Source organism: Hyaena hyaena, unplaced genomic scaffold, assembly GCF_003009895.1.
Source record: "Hyaena hyaena isolate Hyena2069 unplaced genomic scaffold, ASM300989v1 scaffold_1103, whole genome shotgun sequence".
In the NCBI taxonomy this organism is placed as follows: domain Eukaryota; kingdom Metazoa; phylum Chordata; class Mammalia; order Carnivora; family Hyaenidae; genus Hyaena; species Hyaena hyaena.
In genome coordinates, this window is record NW_024081730.1 from 509,032 (window position 1) to 532,865 (window position 23,834).

At 36.7% G+C, this 23,834-nt stretch overlaps 1 protein-coding gene across 1 annotated transcript in view; it reads right to left on the reverse strand.

The window, feature by feature from the left end:
- The window catches only part of KIZ (kizuna centrosomal protein), a 133,346-nt gene that overhangs the window by 88,989 nt on the left and 20,523 nt on the right, over positions 1-23,834 (reverse strand). The window contains exon 4 of the mRNA XM_039222285.1: positions 22,062-22,154. Within this exon, the coding sequence (XP_039078216.1) occupies positions 22,062-22,154 (93 nt within the window). The remainder of the gene's footprint in view (positions 1-22,061; positions 22,155-23,834) is intronic.

A 23,834-nucleotide genomic window follows, 5' to 3' on the forward strand; every position in this document is an offset into this window, starting at 1 on the left:
AGTCAGAAAAATGGTATAGTCCATACTGTTTACTTTGAATCACAATTTTGGATCCCCCAAACAAACACTGTCCAGCAACTATGGAATCTACATTTTCAAAAAGAGATACACACATTTTATAACTATGTGAGAGTACTTTATACCACTGAATTGTACATTTAAACATGGCTAAAATGGCAAATTTTGTTATATATATTAGCACAATTTTTTAAAAAGCTGTGAGTTCTAAACACTTTTCACAGAGAGGCTTGGATTTAACAGAACTAGGGAGATACTAGACACACACACACACACACACACAAAGAGGGAGGGTAGGCGAGATGATAAGGACTCTAGGAGGTTGCAAAACTCTTTCTAATATTATGGGTAATGTAAAAAAAAAACTTCCACTAATCATATACAGGATTGCAGTAAAATATACTCCATTTATGCAAAAATAATCCTGATTGCCAGTCAAACTGCAAATAACAAGTTTTTCCTTAACATCTTCAAGTAATTTTATTTGTGTGTTTGTTTGTTTGTTTATTTTTATTTGGGGGGGAGAGAGTGAGGGAGAATGTTAAACAGGCTTTACACTGAGTGTGGAGCCCAACATGGGGCTCAGTTCTAGGATCATGACCTGAGCTCAAACCAAGAGTTGGACACTCAACTGACTGAGCCATCCAGGTACCCCTCAAGTAATTTTAAAGACATATAAAGCAATTTAAATTTACTGTCATGTCTACGGGAAGAATGAGAATTGTCTCTTCCTTAAAAAAGAGGAGGCTGGTTGGAGCAACAGAAGCACTGGTTCAGTAGCCTGATCAAGGACACACAGTGGGAAGTAGAACTGGAAGTAACAAAAATGGAGCCTTGAGGAAGTTACATGCTTTTCTTCCAAAGGGACCAAAGCATCTCCACGAACCTAACAACATTTAGTTCACAGAGCCTTACAGAATAGACGGGGAGATATATTTGAATCTCTCTTCTGCAGAATGGAAAATCTGAGGCCCAAATTTTAAAAGAGAAAATGTCACATACACAGGTGAAACAATCCAGTTTTGCTTCTCTTCAAATATACAACACCTCCCTGAAAGCATAAAACTTCTAGAACAAAACATAAGTGGTAACCTCTTTGATATGAACCTTAGCAACAGTTTTCTAGATATGTCTGCCTCCTCAGGCAAGAGAAACAAAAGCAAAAATGAACTATTGGGACTATCCCAAAATAAGCTTTTGCACAGTGAGAAAATCATCAATAAAACTCAAAGGCAACCTACTGAATGGGTAAAGATATTTGCAAATGATATATCTGATAAAGGGTTAATATTCAAACTATATAAAGAACTTCTACAACTCAACACCAAAAAATAATCTGATTGAAAATGGGCGGAGGACCTAAATAGACATTTTTCCAAAGAAGACAGACAGACAGTCAAGCCACAGGAAAAGATGCTCAGCATCACTCACCATCAGGGAAATGCAAATCAAAACCACAATGAGATATTATCTCACATCTGTCAGAATGGTTAGAATCAAAAAGGCAAGAAATAACAAGTGTTGGCAAGGATGTGGAGAAAAAGGAATGCTTTACTGCACTGTTGGTGGGAATGTGAATTGGTATAGCCACTGTGGAAAACAGTATATTAGTTCCTCAAAAAATTAAAAATAGAAATACTATATGATCCAGTAATTCCACTACTGGGCATTTACCCAAAGAAAATGAAAACACTAATTCAAAAAAGATATATGCACTTCTATATTTATTGCAGCATTATTTACAATATCCAAGACATGGAAGCAACCTAAGTATCTAGGAACAGATAAATGGAGGAAGAAGATGTAGTGTACACACACACACACACACACACACACACACACACACACACACAGAGGAATATTACCCGGCCATAAAAAAATACCTTGCCATTTTCACCAACATTGATAGACCCTAGAGGACATTATGCTAAGTGAAATAAGTCAGACAGAGAAAGACAAATACCATATGATTTACTTATACGTGGAATATAAAAAACAAATGAACAAACAAGCAAATTTTTGTTAAAAAAAAAAAAGGCAGAAACAGGGGCACCTGGGTGGCTCCATCAGTTAAGTGTCCAACTTTAAAAAAAATTTTTTTTCAATGTTTATTTTTGAGAGAAAGAGACAGAGCATGAGTGAGAAAGAGGCAGAGACAGAGGGAGACACAGAATCCAAAGCAGGCTCCAGGCTCTGAGCTGTCAGCACAGAGCCTGACGCAAGCAAGGCTCAAACTTATGAGCTGTGAGATCATGACCTGAGCTGAAGTCAGATACTTAACCAACTGAGACATTCAGTGGTGTCCAACTCTTGATTTTGGGTCAGGCCATGATCTCAGGGTCGTGAAATCGAGCCTCACGTCGGGCTCAGTGTGGAGCTTAAGATTCTCTCTTCCTCTTTCTGCCCCTCCTCCCCACTTGCTTTCTTTCTGTTAAAAAAAAAAAAGGCACAAACAGACTCATAAATACAGAAAAGAAACTGACAGGGGGCACATGGGTGACTCAGTCGACTAAATGCCCAACTTCAGCTCAGGTCATGGTCTCACAGTTCGTGAATCTGAGCCCCACATTAGGTTCTGTGCTAACAGTTCAGAGCCTGGAGCCTCCTTTGGATTCTGTGTCTCCCTCTCTCTCTGCCCCTCCTCCATTCACGCTCTGTCTCTCTCTCTCTCAAAAATAAACATTAAAAAAAGAAAGAAAGAAAACAAACTGATGGTTGCCAGGTAAAGAAGGGTAGAGGGATGGGCAAAAGGATGAAGGGGAGTCGGAGGTACAGGCTTCCAGTTATAGAACGGATAAGTTATGGTGCTGAAAGGTACAGCATAAGGAATACAATCAATGCTATTGTAATAGCATTGTACGGTGTCAGATGGTAGTTATACTTGTGATGAGCATTGCATAATATATATAGTTGTTGAATCACTATGTTGTATACCTGAAACTAATTGATGTAACATTGTGTGTCAACTATACTTCAATTAAAAAAAAAGGGAAAAAAGTGAAATAAATAGCACTAATAAGGGTAACTACATTGGTAAACATAAAAGAGAGCATATATTTTTGTAACTCTTATATGATTTAAAACAGAATTGCATCAAGCAATGATTCCAAATATATGTTGATGAGCAGCACAAGATATAAAGACATAGTTTGTATTATAATTACATCACAAAGGAGCAGGAAAGGAATCGAACTGTACAGGAAAAAAGTTTTGGCATGCTCTTAAAATCAAGTTGGTATTAGTCTGAACTAGATAATTATAAGCTAAGATATTAATTATAACACCAGGAAACACTGACTAACAGAAATGATACGGAATCAAAATGGCACTCTAAGAAATATATATTTAATTCAAAAGAAGGCAGTATGAAGTTTTAAGGAACAAAAAGATATATGGAAAAGAAACTACAAAATGGCAGAATAAAGTCCTACCTTTTTAGTAATGACATTAAATTTAAATGGATTAAATACCACAATTAAAGTCAGAGATTGGTAGAAAAGATTTTTAAAAATCCATGATCCAACTATATGCTACTAAAGTGACTCATTTTAGATTCAAAGACACAAACAGGTTGAAAGAACAGGAAAGGAAATAGTATATAAACAGAATCTCACGGAAAAAATATACTATGCACACAGTAATCAAAAGAAAGCTGAAGTGGCTATACTAATATCACTTGAAATTGACTTTAAGACACAAAATTGATACTAGAGACAAATGTTTCATTTCATAATATTGAAATGGTCCATTTGTGGATAAGATATAACAATTAAAAAATACATACACACACATATGTATATACATCAACAAATTCCTAAAGTACATGAAACAAAAACTGAGAGAATAGACAATTCAATAATGATGGTTGTTATTATCCCACATTCAATAATACTCCACATTCCACAATAGGCAAAAACAGACAGAAGGTCTAAGGAAATAGAAGACTTGAACAACTATAAACCAACTAGACCTAACAGACATATAAAGAAGACTCTACCTACCAATTGCACAATCCATATTCTCAAGTGCACATGGAACATTCTGTGAGACAGACCCATATTTTTGGCAATAAATCAAGTTTCAATACATTTAAAGGGTTTGACAGTATGTTCTAAATGACAATGGAATGAAATTAGAAATCAATAAAAGAAGGAAATTTGTAAATTCACAAATATGTGGAAATTATAAAACCCACTCTAAATAACTAATGGGTCAAAGAAGAAATTACAAGGCAAATTAGAAAATAGTTTGAGATAAATGAAAAGCAAAATACAACATACTAAAACCTACAAGAAGCAGTACTTAGAGGGAAATTCATAGCTGTAAAAGCCTATATTAAAAAAGAAGAACTCAAATCAATAGCCTAACCTTCCATGTTAAGAAATTGAAGGAAAACTTCCGGACTCATTTTACAAAGCCAGTATCATTTTGATACCCAAGCCAGACAGAGACCCAGCAAAAAAAGAGAACTACAGGCCAATATCCTTGATGAATACGGATGCAAAAAACCTCAACAAGATACTTGCAAATCTAATCCAACAGCACATAAAAATAATTATCCACCAAGATCAAGTGGGATTCATTCCTGGATTACAGGGCTGGTTCAATATTTGCAATCAATCAATGTGATACATCACATCAACAAAAGAAAACATAAAAACCATATGATCCTGTTGATATATGCAGAAAAAACATTTGACAAAATACAGCATCCTTTCTTAGTAAAGGCCCTCGAGAAAGTCGGGATAGAAGGAACTTACTTAAAGATCATAAAAGCCATCTATGAGAAGCCTCAGGTAATATTATCCTCAATGGGGAAAAACTGAGAGCTTTCCCCCTGAGATCAGGAACATGACAGGGATGTCCATTCTCACCACTGCTGTTTAACATAGTGCTGGAAGTCCTGGCATCAGCAGACAACAAAAGGAAATAAAAGGCATCAGAACTGGCAGAGAAGAAGTTGAGCTTTCACTTTTCACAGACAACATGATACTCTACATAGAAAACCCGACAGACTCCACCAGAAGCCTACTAGAACTGATCCATGAATTCAGCAACGTTGCAGGGTACAAAATAAATGTACAGAAATCAGTTGCATTTTTATACACCAACAATGAAGCAACAGAAAGAGAAATCAAGAAACTGATCCCATTCACAATTGCACAAAAAAACCATAAAATACCCAGGAATAAACCTAACCAAAGATATAGGAGATCTGTATGATGAAAATCATAGAAAACTTATGAAGGAAATTGAAGAAGACACAAAGAAATGGAAAAACATTCCATGCTCATGGATAGGAAGAGTAAATATTATAAAATGCCATTACTAACCAAAGCAATCTACACATTCAATGCAATCCCAATCAAAATTGCACCAGCATTCTTCTCAAAACTAGAACAACTATCCTAAAATTTGTATGGAACCACAAAAGACCCCAAATAGCCAAAGTACTATTGAAGAAGAAAACCAAAATGGGAGGTATCACCATCCCAGACTTTAGCCTCTACTAAAAAGCTGTAATCATCAAGACAGTATGATATTGGCCCCAAAACAGACACATAGACCAATGGAATAGAATAGAGAATTCAGAGCTGGACCCACAAATGTACAGCCAACTAATCTTTGACAAAGCAGGGAAGAGCATCCAATGGAAAAAAAGACAGCCTCTTTAACAGATGGTGCTAGGAAAACTGAACAGCAACATACAGAAGAATGAAAGTAGACCATTTTCCCACACCATACACGAAAATAAACTCAAAATGGATAAAGGACCTGAATGTGCAACAGGAAACCATCAAAACCCTAGAGGAGAAAGCAGGAAACAACCTCCTTGACCTCAACTGCAGCTATTTCTTACTTGACACATCCCCAAAGGCAAGGGAATCAAGAGCAAAAATTTATCATCAAAATAAAAAGCTTCTGCACAGCAAAGGAAACAATACATAAAACTAATAGGCAACTGACGGAATGGGAAAAGATAGTTGCAAATGACATATCAGATAAAGGGTTAGTATCCAATATCTATAAGGAACTCATTAAACTCCACACCCGAAAAACAAATAATCCAGTGAAGAAATGGGCAGAAGACATGAACAGACACTTCTCCAAAGAGGACATCCAGATGGCCAACAGACACATGAAACGATGCTCAGTGCCTCATCATCAGGGAAATACACATCAAAACCACACTGAGATACCACCTCACGCCAGTCAGAGATGCTAAAATGAGCAAATCAGGAGACTCTAGATGCTGGCGAGGATGAGGATAAACAGGCACCCTCCTACACTGTTGGTGGGAATGTAAACTGGTGCAACCCCTCTGGAAAACAGTATGGAGGTTCCTCAAAAAAGTAACAATAGAACTCCCCTATGACACAGCAATAGCACTGCTAGGAATTTACCCAAGGGATACAGAAATGCTGATGCATAGGGGCACATGCACCCTAATGTTCATAGCAGCACTCTCAACAATAGCCTAATCATGGAAACAGCCTAAGTGTCCATCAACTGATGAATGGATCAAGAAGATGTGGTATATATATACAATGGAATACTACATGGCAATGAGAAAGAATGAAATCTGGCCATGTGTAGCAAGATGGATGGAACTAGAGGGTGTTATGCTGAGTGAAATAAGTCAGGCAGAGAAGGACAGATACCATATGTTTGCACATATAGGTGAATTAGGAGGAAGTTAATGGAGGATGATGTGGGAGAAGAAGGGGAAAAATAGCTGGGGAGAGGGAGAGAGGCAAACCACGAGAGAGTCTTGAATGCTGAGAACAAACTGAGGGCTAATGGGGGTGGGGGAGAGGGGAAGGGAGTAGTGTACATGGGGAGGGCACTTGTGGGGATGAGCACTGGGTGTTATATGTAAACCAACTTGACAATAAACTATTTAAGGAAAAAAAAAAGAAATCTAAAAAGAAGAGCCAATTAAATCCAAAGTAAGCAGAAGGAAGGAAATAATAAGGAATAGAGCAGAAGTTAATGAATTAGAGAAGAGAAAAGCAGTAGTAACAAGCAGCAGAACCAAAGGTTATTTTTTGTAAAGATCAACATATTGACATACCTCTAGCTAGCCTAAGAAAAAAAAGAAGACTTAAGTTATCAAAATCAGAAATGAAAGTGAGAACCTTGTTACTAACTTTATGGATATAAAAAGGATTATAAGGGAATACTATGACTAACAAATTAGCCAACCTAGATAAATTGGAGAAATTCTTAGCTTTGGGTTAAGTATTTTGACTACTAATTCAATTTCTTAACTAGTTACAAGTCTATTCAGATTTTCTATTTCTTCTTGAGTCAGTTTTAGTAGTGTGTGCCTTTCTGAAGCTAAGTCCAGGACCACAAGGCTTCAGTGATTTACCATAGATTTAAAGAGTTAACACCAATCCTTCCTTGTTTTAACTTGAAGTTAACACAAAGAGAAGGAAGAAAACCTTCTCAACACATTCTATAAATCCAGTCCCTAACACCAGACAAAGATGTCTCAAAAAAGGAAAAGTACAAACAAATATTTCTTATGAATATAGATGTAAAAACTCCCAACAAAATACTAGAGAACTGAATTCAGCAATAAATAAAAGGAATTATACTCCACGACTAAGTAGGATTTATGCCAAGAATACAAAGTTAGTCAACATATAAAAATCAAGTAATGTAATAGAATAAAGGGGGAGAAAACTCCCAAAAGATTATCTCCATAGACATAGGAAAAAGCATTTAACAAAATCCAATACATGTTCATAATAAAGAATACCAAACAATCTTGGAATAAGAGGGAACTCCCTCAACCCAATGAAGTGTATCTCTGAAAAACACCCAACAACATAGTCAATGGTGAAAGACTGAAAGTCTTTTCCCTAAGATCGGGGTTAACACAAGAATATCTGCTCTTATGACTTCTATTTAACATAGCATGCAGATTCTAGCCAGAACTGTATGGTAAGAAAAAAAAAAAAACAACAACAAAAAACGACTGGGTGGCTCAGTCGTTTGAGTGTCCAACTCTTGGCTTCAGCTCAAGTCATGACCCCAGGGTTGTGGGATAGAGCTCTATGTTGGACTCTGTGCTGAGCATGGAACCTGCTTAAGATTCTCTCTCTCTCACTCTCCTTCTGCCCCTCCCCTCCTCAAATTAAAAAAATGAAAAGAAAAAAGAAAAACCTAAGGAATCACAAGAAATGATTAGAGGTAATGAGTTCAGCAAGGTTGTAGGATACAAGATTGATATACAAATAGAAATAATGTATTCCTATACATTAGCAATAAACAATCTGAAACTGAAATCAGAAAACAATTCTTTCCACAATAGCATAAAAACACGAAAGAATAAATTTAACAAAGAAGCACAAGACTTGTATACTGAACACTATAAAACACTGATGAAAGAAATTAAAGAAGGCCTAAATAAATGGAAAGACATTCTGTTTTCAAGGAACATAAGGCTTAATGTTGTTAAGATGACCAAATCTTACTCCCAAATTGATCTACATATTCAATGCAATCTCTATAAAAATCTTGGCAGGCATTCTTGCAGAAATTGGCAAGGTGACACTAAAATTCATATGGAAATACAAAGAACCAAGAATAACCAAAGCAGTATTCCAAAAAAGAGCAAACATGTAGACTTAATATTACCCACTTTCAACTACTACAAAACTAGGATATTGTAGACTGCACTGGCCTAAGGATACACATATAGATCGGTGGAACAGAATTGAGAGCCCAGAAATATCCGTGCATCTACAGCCAACTGACTTGTTTAAAGATATTTTTAAAGAGTAGTTTTAGATTCAAGGCCACAAGGGGCTGGAATTGGTTATTTCCCTTTCTCCACACTGAAGTCTAGAGCCTTCTGGGTTGGTATTTCCCTTCTCTCAGGTCAGTTAGGCTCTGGTCAGTTTCTCCTGAGGGCAGATCTTGTTAAGAACAGAATGCTTTCCTATATTTCAAAATGATTACTTTTTTTCTGCCCATGACTGAATTACAGGGGGATTTTCCTCTGATATTCACTATGCAGATCTGGTAAAGCTCCCTGGAATTAACACACAAACAGTGGTGTTGGGGGGCTATGACTAGGTCTCTCTGGAGTTTTTATCTCTCAGACCTGTTCATGCCCAGCCTCCAGCAATTGTCAATTACAGCTTGGGTTTCTCTATCCTGGCACGAGTTATTGTAGTGGTTTCAGCTCTACTCTAAGAAGCTGTGATTCTCTGTATTCCGTTGGTCTCTCCTATTTTAGAGGCAGCAGATTGCTCTGCAACCCTACTTCTCTGAGAAATCTAAGAGTTGTTGATTCTTTGGTTTATTCAGCTTTTTACTTGTTAAGATAGTGTGGTGACTTCCAAGCTTCTTTTTCTTTTTTAAATGTTTATTTATTTTTGAGACACAGAGCGAGAGAGCTTGAGGTAGGAAGGAGCAGAGAGAGAGGGAGACACAGAATTGGAAGCAGGCTACAGGCTCTGAGCTGTCAACACAGAGCCCATTGTGGGGCTTGAACCCACGAACCGTAAGATCATGACCTGAGCTGAAGTCAGGCGCTTAACCGAATGAGCCACCCAGGCACGCCTCAAGCTTCTTATATGTTGGGTCAGAAACCAGGCTACAAAGTAAGTTCAGCAACTGAATATTATCCTATTCTATAAATGTGCCATAATTTAACTGGTCTCATTTTGATGGACCTTGGTTTATTTCCCACCATCTACCATTCCAAACCATGCTACGATGATTATCCTTGAGTGTATGTCTCTCTGCATATATGCAAGTACATTAACAATACAGCTTCCTATAACTGAAATTTCTGGTTCAAGAATAGACTTACAGGATATTGCCATTTTGCCATCCGAAGAAGCCACTATGTCATTATTAAGAATATTCCATTGTACCAAAGGTTTAAATAGAAAATTTATAGTAATCAACATTCTGATTCATCTGATATAAATATTATTTATGACTTCTATTCCTTTTGTAATTGAAAAGCTAATATAAGACCAAAGACAAATTTAAAACAGGCAAAATCACCTATTACCATTACCCTAATCTAACAACTACTTTCATTTTTCCTGTTCTCAAAAAAAAAAGTTTTTTAAATACATGGCTTCAAGTGACAGGCTCCTGTGTAGAACTTAAAGCTGGCCATATGCTGAGGTCAGCTAGTGAAAAACAGAAGCAAATCAATGATCAGACTTGTGGGTTTGGGAGGCCTTTCATTTTTCACTTTCAAGACCCATTTAGAGAGTGTTCATGAACTACTACCAGAATAATTACTAACCCAGCACAGGGAGTACACACCTCCCTTTTCAGTGGTCCGTTAAAGACCAAAACATAAAGCAAAGGAGCAGGCATGTCTCAGAGAGAAGAAAGCCATCTGGGGAGGGCCAAAGGAAGTATTCTCAATTACCTCTTTCAATCAGTAATTCTCAAAGTCCTTTTACTTACTAAGAGAACAAAAACTCCAAGTCCATTCCCACTGAACAAAGAACCCCAAGAACTGAGAAATGAAGAGAAACAGCAATATAGTAACGTATACAATCAACAAAAGTAGCATGTAATGATTTAACTTATAGTAAATGCTTCTAAAACCACAGTAAATGAAAAACAGCAACAACAGCAATTCAAGACAGTGCTCTTAATGAAGAGTATTTCCTAAAAGTGGGAGAGATTACATATCTCTATGACAGCAAATGGTTATAAACTGCCAATTTTGCCAAGCATTCCAGACTTTTTAGAATATGGAACTGTGAGTCCTCAACAAACTCTACTAATATAGTAATATACTACTTACTAATATACTAATCAATGAGAACATTACATTTAATTTTTTAAATTTTGTAATATTTTTTAAATGTTTATTCATTTATTTTGAGAGAGAGAGAGAGAGAGAGAGAGAGAGAGAGAGAGAACATGAGTGGGGGAGGGGCAGAGAGAGCAGAAGAGAGAGAATCCCAACCAGGCTCCCTGCATTCAGCACATAGCCTGATGTGAGGCTCAATCTCACCAATCGTGAGATCATGCCCTGAGCGGAGATCAAGACTTGGACACTTAACCAAATGAGCCACCCAGGCGTCTCAGAACATTACATTTTAATGGCCTACGGTAAACCAGGAGTTATGGAAAGGTGGCCCTTACTTATGCATAAAATCAAACTCTACGGACTGGTGCATTTGTTGGCATATAGGACCATAAGAGACAACTTGCATTTGAGGATTTGTTGAGACCCAATAGGAAGTTTTTCCTGCTATATTTCTAGTTGTTTTTTTGGGGGGAGAAGGGTTAAGTTTTTGGTATGATGTCAACCTTATAGAAAAGTTGGAAGAATCATAAGAAAAACTCCCCGAATATCTTTTGTTTAGATTAATCAATTATTTACATTTTGCTCCATTTGTGTTATCATTCTCTTTCTTTCTACATATATGTGTATGTTTATACACACACACACACACACACACAATTTTTTCCCAAACCATTTGAGGGTAAATTGGAGATGTCTGGCTCCTCTCTCCCAAACATCTCAGTGTATATTTCCTAAGCACAGGGACATTCTCTTTCATAAGTAGAGTGAGTGCAATGATTAAAATCAGGAAATTCAACATTGATAAAATGCTATTTTCTATTCCACAGTTATTCTATTCAAACTTTTCACTTGGCCAAATAATGTCCTTTATATAGCTACCTTTTTCTCAGTTTCAGGATCCAATCTAGAGCCATGTCTCTTTGAATCTCTTTTAACCTGGAACAGCCCCTCAATCTTTGTCATTCTTTTAAGAATTTAGGCTGTCTACTTTGGAGACTGTCTCCCAATGTATGTTTGACTGATGTTTCCTCATGATTATGTCCAGGCTATGCATTTTTGGCAGAAAGATCACAGAAGTATGTTTATGGTTTTTCAGTAACAGGAATAATACTCTGATAAAGCAAGTTTATTGGGATGGAAATTAACCTCCAATCCTTCCACTATGAAGCAGAATAATTAGAAATATTCTCTTAAAATTTTGACTTCTTAAAAAAACAAAAAATTAAAAAAACAAGAGGGACAATAATATAATGTTAACTTTATACCTATTACATTAAATTTTAGAAATTAAAATTATAACATCCAAACCTGGATTGGGTCCTGGAACAGAAAAAGGACATTGAGGGAAAATCTGATGAAATAGAAATAAAGTCTGGAGTTTAGTTAACAGTAATGTATCTAAGTTGTTTTTCTAGATTTGACAAATATGGCATTGTAATGTAGGATGTTGACCATTGTGGGAACTGAGTGAGGGATCCAAGGAAGTTATATAGTCTCTGCAACTTTTCTGCGAATCTAAAATTATTCTAGAATAAAAAGTTTACTTAAAAAAATAACCCCTGGGAAGTGGGGTGTTGGGGATAGGTGTAAGGGTACAAACTTGCAGTGAGTACTGAGTCCTAGAGCTCTAATGCCCAGTACAGTGAATATAGACAATATTGTATTACAATCATCAAACTTACTAAGAGACTAGAACTCAATTATCCTGGCCACTGAAAAGAAATGGTAATTATGTAATGTGATAGAGGTGCTAATTATCACAAAATGATAATCATATTAAAATATATAAATGTAACAAATTAACCTATTATACACCTTAAATTTATACAGTATTATATGTCAAGTATATTTCAATTAAAAAAATAACAATGATTTTGAAAATCCCCAGTAGTGATGAAGGTTAGATGAAATAGGAGCTCCTGTTCGTATTGTTGGTAGTGAAATAAACAGGCAGAATCCTCTGAAAGCAAACAGGAGAGAATCCAGCATTAAGAGTCCTAGGCATCTTTATTGTCTTTGATTCTATAATTTTACAGGGAAACACCTTAAGGAAATAAGCCTCACAGGAAAATAAAAGGCTATGGGACAAATAAGTTCATTTGCAGCATTATTTACACTCATGAAAGGTTAGAAGCAAACCACATATAATAGGGCAAGATTATGAAGTCACAAAAATGAGGCAAATGAAGACTATGCCATAACAAGAAAAATGTTTAGATATGACAAAAGAAAAATAAAACCCAAATTATGTATTCAGTACACTTATACCTATGTAAAGATAAATCAATAGAGGAAAAAGAAATTAACCAAAATTTATTTATATAGGATTATGCCAGGAAAATGAACATTGCTCTGCTCATCTTTTCCTTTTTCCAATTTCACAAACTTAATAAAAAACATTTTATTGAGATATAGCTCACATACCCTAAAATTCATCCTTTTAAATTATACAATTCAGAGGCTTCAATATATTCACAGTTGTGTAGCCATCACCAAAACAATTTCAGGACATCTCATCACCCCAAAAAGAAACCCTGTGCCCTTTAGCAATCACTCCCCATCCTCCCTGATCAGCCCTCAGCCCTAGGCAACCACTTATCTGCTGCACCATTTTATATTCTTACCAGCAATTACTTAAACTTTTATTAACAACAACAACAAAAATGTACAAGAGACCTGCACAAATGAACTGCTGCTTGTTGTAAGGCAACACTACATCTGAACTGGCTAAACATATGCAAAGTAAAACAGCGGCTCCAGTAAAATACAAGCTGGGCTTCTGCAGGTTGGCAGCTTTCCCGTTTACTGAGATCGGGCAGTGAGACAGGTGCCTCTCTTCTTTTTTAAAACAGTCTGTCATTTTGTTTGCTTAGCAACAGGAAATAGGGTGGTCTTTAATCTTAAAATTCTGACACTGTTATGTGTCTCAAACAGTTTGTGAGCCTGGGAAGCTGAAGAGAGAATGTTGTGTTTCACATTCTTGTTGACACAACAATAATATTAGGAATCGAACAGTGTTTGAACGAGAAACGTTATTGCCAAAAGAAGGGGTATGTATCGGTATTTAAGGATCTGAAATAATGATCAATGTTTCTACACCTTCCTATTAATTTCTGTACCTCAGTGCTTGAGGTAAACCTCTAATCCAGGATTTTGGTTCAGTTCTTCCTTTTCTTGACACAGTTCTCTGTCTGTAGTTTCTTTAAACATTTTAGGAGCTGGGGAAAGTGACTGCAAAGCAAATGAATATGACTAAAAATATTTTTGAGTGAACAGAAGGTAACTTTTTTTTAATGTTTAATTTTGAGACACACACAAACACACACACACATACACACACACACACACACACACACACACACAGTATGAGCGGAGGAGGGAGACAGACATAGACACAGAATCCCAAGCAGGCTCCAGGTTCTGAACTTCGAGCTCTGAGTTCTGAACTGGTAGCAATGAGCCCAGCTAGAACCCATGAATAGTGAGATCATGATATGACCTGAAGTCGGATGCTTAATGGACTGAGCCACCCAGGGCCCCCAGAAGGTAACTTTTAAAACCAGGACTACATCTTTACTAGGGAAAATGGGAGAGGATATACTAGGGAGAGACCAAGTTTACAACTATTATAATGATGACTTAGTTAATAATTACTAACTATGGCTGTCAAAGCAGGTAGATCTTAATCCTTACTATACTTTGAAAAATACATTTGTTAAACTTCACATTTTGCAAAAAAATGTTCAAAAAATCTAAATTTTTTTCTTACTATATTATTATTTCTTTCACTGATGAGGGAATTGAAAAGTATCAAGTTGAATGCAGGCTGGAAATGAAGCTGTCAGACCAAATTTCCAGCTTTCACACAGTTCAATGATTACTTTTAGTTTCTATGCAAGGAAGTCCTTAAGTCACACTGAGATTTCAAAAACAAAATCTTAATAAAATTTATATATAACAATCCTGAAGGAATTATTTTACTTTATCATGTGTTACAAACTGAATTGCGTCTTGTCCTCAAATTCTTATGTCGAAGCCTTAATTCCTAGTGTAACTATTAAGAGACAGGGTCTTTAATGGGATGATTCAGGTTAAATGATTTTGTAAGGGTGGAGCCCTAATCTGGTATGACTGGTGTCCTGATAAGAGGAGGAGAGACCAGAGATCTCTATACACACACAGAGAAGAGGCCATATCAGGACACAGAGAAGGGGCAGCCATCTACAACCCAGAGAGAGGTCTAATCTTGGATTTCCAGCTTCCAGAATTGTGAGAAAATAAATTTGTATTGTTTAGGCCCCCAGTCTGTGGTATTTTGTTATGGCCACCTGAGCTAAGACATCATGCCAAAGCAATTCTTAACACTTCTTTCATTTTGCCACTGTGATAGATTATAGACACAATCAATTCACAACTAAGTCCACAAAGAGATATCTCTGGCCATTAAACCCAATAGTCACTAACCATATTAATTTTAAAATGGATCTGTAAAATTTAGTCTTCAAAGGTGTGTTCTAAACTTATAGAACTTTGTTGAGAAAATCAATCAGCTACAAGTTGTTACCACCTGCTGGCTTTACATCCCATTTCTTAATTCACAGGTAGCCTCTCCATCCCCAGAGCTGGTGTCACTGCTCTCTTAGATAAGTGGCAAAAAGCTGGCCCAAAGAATGGCTACTCTCATGGAGACCACAGATGGAGATGATGAGGACAAGTGGTGAGAGTGGTGGCAGAATCAGTGAACATCTGCCACGCACTTACAGGGTGTCAAAGAGATTTATATTCATTACCTTTTTTTTTTTTAATGTTTCATTAATTTCTAGGAGAGAGAGAGAGAGAGACAGCGTGAGCAGGGGAGGGTCAGAGAGAGAGGGAGTCACAGACTCCGAAACAGGCTCCAGGCTCTGAGCTAGCTGTCAGCACAGAGCCTAAGGCGTGGCTCGAACCCACGAACCGCGAGATCATGACCTAAGCGAAAGTCGGACGCTTAACCGACTAAGCCACCCAGGCGCCCCTATTCATTACCTTTTTTTAATCCTCAAAACAACCATCATCATTGTCCTTATTCTTATGGGACTTAGCAAGGTTGAACAATTTGCTCTTGGTCACAGATTCAAACTTAACACACGAGGACTCCAATGCTCATCTCCTATGCTACAACACTCAAAATGGAATCGATGAAGCTCAAATTGTATTACTAAACCACAGGTTTTTTTTTTTTTTGAAAAACAAACATAAAAGTCTCTAATGATAAATTTGAAGTCTACATCTAATTTCCTACTAAATTCAACCAGTATAAAATCAGACCTACTAAAATAGGACTCTAAATGGAACCTCTACCTGATAAATAAAACCAAATCTATATGGGGTAAATGGGAAGACTAGGACAAAAGGAGATAAAAACTTCAAAATAAATTTAGCGTTCCTAAATTGTACCAACTGGTGATTATTGAAAAATAAACACCACAGCACCAACATTTTCCCCAATACCCCTAGGTCTACGCAATTACCTTGATCAAAACAATACAAAGCCATGGCTTGCAAGAAGAGATGCTTAACAAGTGTCTGGGAATATCAAGACAATAGCCTTTTCTTTTATAATACATTTTAGTATGCTCTGTACACGCTCTGTGGTTCCCACACAGAGTGGCTCATGATATAACTGTGTCGGTCAGAGTTTTCTGTCCACAAAGAAATGTGCAGAGCTACATCAGAAAGACAGAATGCCAACTCCAGTTTCTAATTTCGAGGGATGTGAGTGAGGATAGAAGCAACTAAAATACTACAATTAAAAGAGCCATCCCATACACAGGCAGGCCCTTTCTTCCTAAAATAGATTAGTCACCTGCTCATCCTTTCCCCAAACTTTATTTTTTCTACTGTATTAACATTTAAAATTTTTTAAATGTCTATTTATTTTTGAGAGAGAGAGAGAGAGAAACAGAGCATGAGCGGGGGAGGGGCAGAGAGAGAGAGAGAGAGAAAGAGAGAGAGAGACAGACAGACAGACAGAATCCGAAGCAGACTGCAAGCTCTGACCTGTCAGCACAGAGCCCAACCCAGGGCTCAAACCCATGAACCATGAGATCATGACCTGAGCCGAAGTCAATTGCTCAACCGACTGAGCCACCCAGGGGCCCCTAGTGTATTAATGTTATTAAACTAACTAGAGTTTCTATTTCTTGAGGATAGATTACCAAAAGCTGGATTGCTGGCACAAAGTATATGTGTACCTCCAACCCCACCCCACCCCACCCCCGCACAGTAAAAACTGTATATAACTTACTTAACTACTAATAGCCTCCTGTTGACTGGAAGCCGTATCCACAACATAAAGTCATTAACACATACTTGTTATATGTGTTATATACTTGGTTCTTACAATAAAGCCAGAAAAAAGAAAATCATAAGGAAAATACGTGTACAAATCTGTACATAATTTATTTTTAAATATCTGCATATAAGTGGACCCAAACATGTTGTTCAAGGGTCAACTGTACATATGATTTTGATAGTTATTGCCACATTCCTTTCCAAAAAAGTTCTACGCATGAATACATTTTTTCAGACTACATGAAAAAGACTATTTTTTTCTAAAATAGTATTTCATAGAATAGAAGTATATGAAGTTTGGGAAATCTTCTAAAGAATAAGAAATCAATATTTGTTCTCCTGTGGAGGCTTCTGTAATCCCTTGTACTATCAAAGGGAGAAAAGAAACAGTGTTTTCCACAAATTTTATCTTCCTCTTGCTAAATCGGTTTGTTTCCCTTTCTCCTTGACTTTCGCCTTGACTTTTTCCCTCTTCCCTATCACCCTACTACAAGATGTGCACATATATATATATATGAATGCAATTTTCTCACTTGTAAGAGCCTTTGACACATAACACACTTGTCACATAATTCCACCACAGAGACAGCAAAGGAGTGATTGGTGTACAGCCAAATGTCTCCACAGAAGGAAAATTTAAAAATATGGTTATTTTCATTCTTTTCATTCTTGACTGTGAGAAAGAGGCTAAGTCCTTTCCAGAGAGGCTTCTTTCCACCATTTTCCTAATTGAAACCTTTCTTGCAATGACTGGGAAGTAAAGTTAGTTGATGTATTTATTAATTAAGGCTCTGCCACTGACCAGTGGGCTGTCTTCCCTGTCTGGTGCCTCCCCTGCAGTGGGCCTGCTCCCCACCACAGCTCCACCACTTCTGACACAGCTCCAACCCACAGGTGAAGCCACTGCATACCAAGTGCACATCTTCTCAACTAGAAGTTCTTCTTCAGTACAGCTGTAAGTTACTTCTTCTGCCCCACCAGGCCAACTCAAACAGATGCTCCTTTTATTGGAAACATAAGCAGTTTAGAGACAGGTGCTCTGCTCTCCTTGGCTCACCTGATTTACCTGAAATATTACAGCACCAAGTGAGACTAAGATTAGACACAAATGCAACATCTAAATAGATAACTGGAATATTTTGCATGATGTTGGCCAGGGTATTTTTATTGGATCGGGAATTTTTTCCAACTTTTGAAGAGCATTTCACCTGTACCACCTTAGATGGCAGGACAGCAAGATGGCTGACTGCATGGACGCTGAAGCCAAATAGTCTTGATTTGAGTTTTGGCTCTGCCTCGCTAGGTAGTCTTGGGCAAGTTAACTAACTTCTCTGAGCCTTCCCATGAAATGAGGATAACAACAGCATCTACTTCCAGGGTTGTTGAGATGATTAAATGAGTTGATGAATATAAAGTGGTTCGTGTAGCACCTGGCACAGAGTGAGTGTGCACTGATCATTACCCATTGTTACTATTTGTATGAGAAGTAGAAGTAACAGCCTGCATAACCATTCTCCATGTGATCCTTGCTGGAAGGATTACAACAGTGAAGTGGAACTCCCCAGTTAGCTGTAAGTCCTGTCCCCCACAGATCTCCAGCTAGGTCTAGGACAGTGCCCTCTTGCTATGAAGGATCCAGTTCACTGCTGTTTTTAGTAGAACATGTTTCACAATATAATAGTTCAAAGAAACTTCACAAACCCCATCCCAAAATTAATACTCTCATTCACAAATGAGAGTACATATGCTCTAATGTTTTTTATGTTCTCTAGTCACTGCTCATACAAAAAATAAGTAACTAGAACATTCCAAAAGACCAACAGAATTAGAATTTACACCTTCCCCCAACAAAAAAATTGCAATGTATAATAAAGGATTATTGAATTACAGTAAAATTTGTGAGGATTCAAATGGGTGGCTTCAACTTTGGCTTTTTGCTATCTATTAACCAAAAACCAAAAGTTTACCAGGTAAACTAGGCATGGAAACAAACTTGGGGAATGAGTAGACCAATTATTAATTCTCTTAAGAGAATATATGACTCTGAAGAGTAGCCAGAGGAGGCAAGAAAACTCTGGATACCTTATTATGAAACTGAGCTAGAGTTTTACATTGAGAAAATGGACAATCACCACTTGATAACTTTTCATGGTAGAGTATCCATATTACTGCCATGGTTGAAAGGTATAGAACCACTTAAAAGATACAGCTCCTTATAATTCAGAATCATCATTAATTTGACAAATCCTCCCCCTCATCAGTGTTTTCCACTTAAATGGCAACCTTCAATTTAGGCACTTAGTTAATTCTTCCTGTCTGAACCAACCCTGATTTCTTCAGTTCTACCAACTCCTTCCCCCAGTTCATCCTGCATGGCACCACAAGCCTCATCTACCTGCAGCTGCACAGCTGTGATGTCACTGTTCCATCCGCAAGTCCTGCCTTCACCTGCCCCAGCACATACACACACACACATACACACACACGATTCCAGGAGGAAATCTCAATTCTTATTGTGGTACTAAAAAGTTCCATGATGTAACTTTCCAACCTCATTGTCTACCACTTCCCTACAAGAACTTTAGACTTTGGTCAGGCTGCACAACTACCTGCTGGGCTTTCCTACTTATCCTCCTTTAATCATGACATCTCCTGTACTTAGAATGTCTACCACATCCCCACTCACTGACATCCTTCCCATCCTTCACACCAGTTCAAACACCGCCTCCTCCACCAAGCTTTGGGTCACTCATTTCGGTAGAAGCATACCTTCCTTCTTCATGCAGCACATGCCCACCACATGTAACTGGCATTCATGACATAGTATCATGTGCCCTAGAAAGGACATCTTATAGGAAGCACCTTGAGTACATGCACTGTGGAATCCATAGGGGGATCTACTGTGGCTTCTCACATAGATCACATGCTTAAAAATGATTTATTAACTTCAACCAATGACTCATACTGTGCTTTAGGCCAATCCCTGAAAACCAACAACTCTGGGAACAGAGACTAATTCATATGACTGTCTAAAGAAGACATGTGTGGATTTCCACCAGAAAAAAAATGTAACTCATATGATAAGGAATTGTTCTGAAACTAGTATATAATAAGGATTAACTAATTCATCATTTTACTGAAATATATTTACCTTTGAATTGATGGAACACCAATAGGAAATTGAACAAAGGCAAGAAAGAAATTTCTTAATATATTACCTAATTGATTCTGATATACAGTCAATAATCAAAGCTTTTAAGAAGATGACTCTTTTCAGTACATAGGAAAATACTTGTCTTCTAATTATTATATATAACATCTTTAAGGGGTTGTCAGCTATATGTTTCTTGCCCTAATTTTAAATGTAACTTAAAAGTAGACTACATAATTGTATGTAAGGTAAGGGATTAGTAGTGCAAATAGAAAAAAAAAAGTCTCCCGTTTTACTTAAGTACCATTGACACTGCTATACTAAGAATGCCTTTATCAGGAATGGCATAGAAAGAACAAACCGGTTTATACATTAAAAACACGTCAATTATTTCATGACCCAATGTCAAACAGAAAAACTGCCTGAATGGTTTAGAAGTCTATCATATCATACCACATTTGACGTACATCGAATGACATAGAAATCATTTATCATTAAAGGCCTTTTTATACAGGTCAAGGTTGCTGGGGCTTGGTGTTTTGTATCTTACATTTTAAAGAATGCTCTAAATTCTAGGTTTTTTAACTTTTTAATCTTTGGGAAGGAAAACTAAAACTTCCTATAAACTCAGATTAATGCCTGCTAATGCATGGAAAAAAGGAAAACTAAAACCTTCCTCCTGCTATAAAAACAAAATAGTGTGGCCTCTGTTCCTTTTCTGATAAGAGTCTTAAATACCAAACAGTTAACTGCATAATAACATTTACTGGCAGCCAGGCAGCCTGCTTAGCAGATATATAAAGCAGGTAAAAGGAGAAAAAGTTAATTTCTTGGCTGAATGATTCCATCGGTAGCTATAGGGCAAACCTGAAAGTCTTTTAGTAAAGTAGCAGTTGGTTCTTCTATCAATCTGTAGCACACATACTCTTCCAAGGAAAGCATTAAATATGAAAATCATATCCCGTTATCATCTGTTTCCAGCTTTCAGCCCAGTAAGCTTTTCTTAATGAATGCTGCAGCCTAAGGAACAAGCATGCTGTTGGCTTTTCTGAATAATGGAGTGATGCTACCATTTTTGCTTATTACAATATCGACTGGCTGAGGGGGTTTCACACATAGTCACAAGTGACTACTCTTGCCAGCATGCTCCAAGTTATTACAAGATGTTTTTAGACATTTCATCTAAAAGAGCTTTACTGCTTTTAGTGAAGAAAACATCTATGGTCTTGAACAGAATCATTTATATGGAGATAGGCTGCAGGATTAGAAGCCTGCATTACGGCAGATACATAGCAGAATTTATTTAAGTATTCCTTGCCAGTCTTTTTGTCCGTTGCTTAGATATGCAATCTTTTCTTTCCACTTTCTCTGTGAAAAGGTTAAAATGTACAAAATTATATATACAAAGAAAAGAAGCAAAATGCTGTATTTTGTTTACCTTTTATTTAAAACATTTCTGGAACAACGAAAAAAAGCAGCGACAAATCATTATTTAGAAAAACATAATTTTACCTGCTAACAACACTAAGGTTTTCTTTGGAATCTATCTCTTTTAAACCTGCTGTGACTGCCTTTTAGCAAATTTAATTGAATTAGACATGAAAGCAATACTCTATAAGTAAGTCTTTAAATAATACTTAAGGTTTAATCAAAAAGATCTTTGTAATAAGATAATTTTATTTAAAACAATATAGTAAAAGAGGAACACTTCAGAAATCCTCTGTTAACAGAAACTTTATTGTTTTAACTTATTACCTTTTCTCTGTCTTCATCTTTCAGTTCACCTTTCACTCCAGGGCTATCTTTTGAGAATAGCTGCATCTTCTTAATTTGAGTCTCATATTCAGTCTAAACAGAAACAAAGTTTTGATTTTGTGGTAGCTCTTATTATAACCAGAACCTGTCTATATTTTTCAGTCTTTAGAGCATAAAACAGTGAAGTAGAAAGTAAATGCTAATGTTGCCAAGAAATTTAACTTATCTTAGAATAGATAATTTCACAAATAAAATGTCAAAAGCTGAGGTCTATAAAATTCTGTATGTTTTTAAATAAGACCTGATGGATTCTTACTGTCTTCCATCAACTTAGAGAATAAAACCTTAGAATATTAAGCTATCAGGAAAATCCTGTTACTTTATTATGAAAGTGGCACATTAGACAGTGTTTACCCTGAAAAGTTTTGTCCTAAAGGAAATCAATCCTACTGACTTCTTATCTGTATGATATCTACATTAGTATCATGGTCCTACTAGTCACAGCAACAGAGTATATTATTTGCTAGATCATCAACTTGAAACAAACTCCATTTTCTATGAATAAAAATATACAGGAGACATCAATGATCAGTACCATAGCAATGAAGTTTGCTCTGGCACTAATAACTACATAAAGATGCCTGCATCATTATCGTACTATAAGTGATGAAAATGATTCCATCATAAAATGACTTTTTCTTAAAAGCAAGGCATAAAAAGGGCTTTGATTCAATATGTTAGTAATTAAAGCCTTAAGCCTCATGGATGGTGGTCCATCACAGATAAATATCAGAACATTTTCTAAATTAGGCTGTGATGCACTGCAATTAGAAAAACACCTATGAGATAATCAGAGAACTGTTTCCTTAGTTCTTAGTCTGAACATGAAATCGGCCTGAGCTTTGTTTTCACATACAAAAAAAACAATCACCATGAAAACTCACTTGTTTCCCTTAAAATATCTTAAAAGATATTATGTGCTGGCCCATTTTTCATAAGAGTTTAGAAGGGAATTTTTTTTCTCTATCAGAATGCTATTAACATGATAGATGACACTAAAAATCTATAGAGATACCTGATCAAATGAAACTTTTATAAAGCTGGCACAAATAATAAACCAAGAAAAGATTAAAAATAAGACAATTAAGATAATACAATTTACATCTTTATGTTCTGTATCTACCTCTCTGGACTCAGATATTACTTGTTAACCCCAAGAGCTTTCAAATGGCATGATTTACAGGTTCTAAGGGAAAGTATCTTTTAAGAACGGTGGGGGTGGATTATGATATAAACAAAATAAATATTGAGGTTTATTAAATAATTGCAGGTTAAACAAAAACTCTTTGTCCCTCTGGCTGCAAATATTTTCTTATGTTCTTTCAGATTAGTTATAAACATGCAACAGGCATGGTACCTACTTTCCTCATATGGGATCATTTCAGAGCCATACCTTCTAAAGACAGAGCACTTTCTCATGGAAACCTGTGAGTTTTGTTTAATTCATTCTGCTGCAGCAAAAACTTAAAACTGCATTAGGGCTTTGATTTGTATTTCCCTGATGAGGAGGGATGCTGAGCATCGTTTCATGTGTCTGTTGGCCATCTGGATGTCCTCTTTGGAGAAGTGTCTGTTCATATCTTCTGCCCATTTCTTCACTGGGTTGTTTGTTTTTCGGGTGTGGAGTTTGGTGAGTTCCTTATAGATTTTGGATATTAACCCTTTATCTGATATGTCATTTGCAACTATCTTTTCCCATTCCGTTGGTTGCCT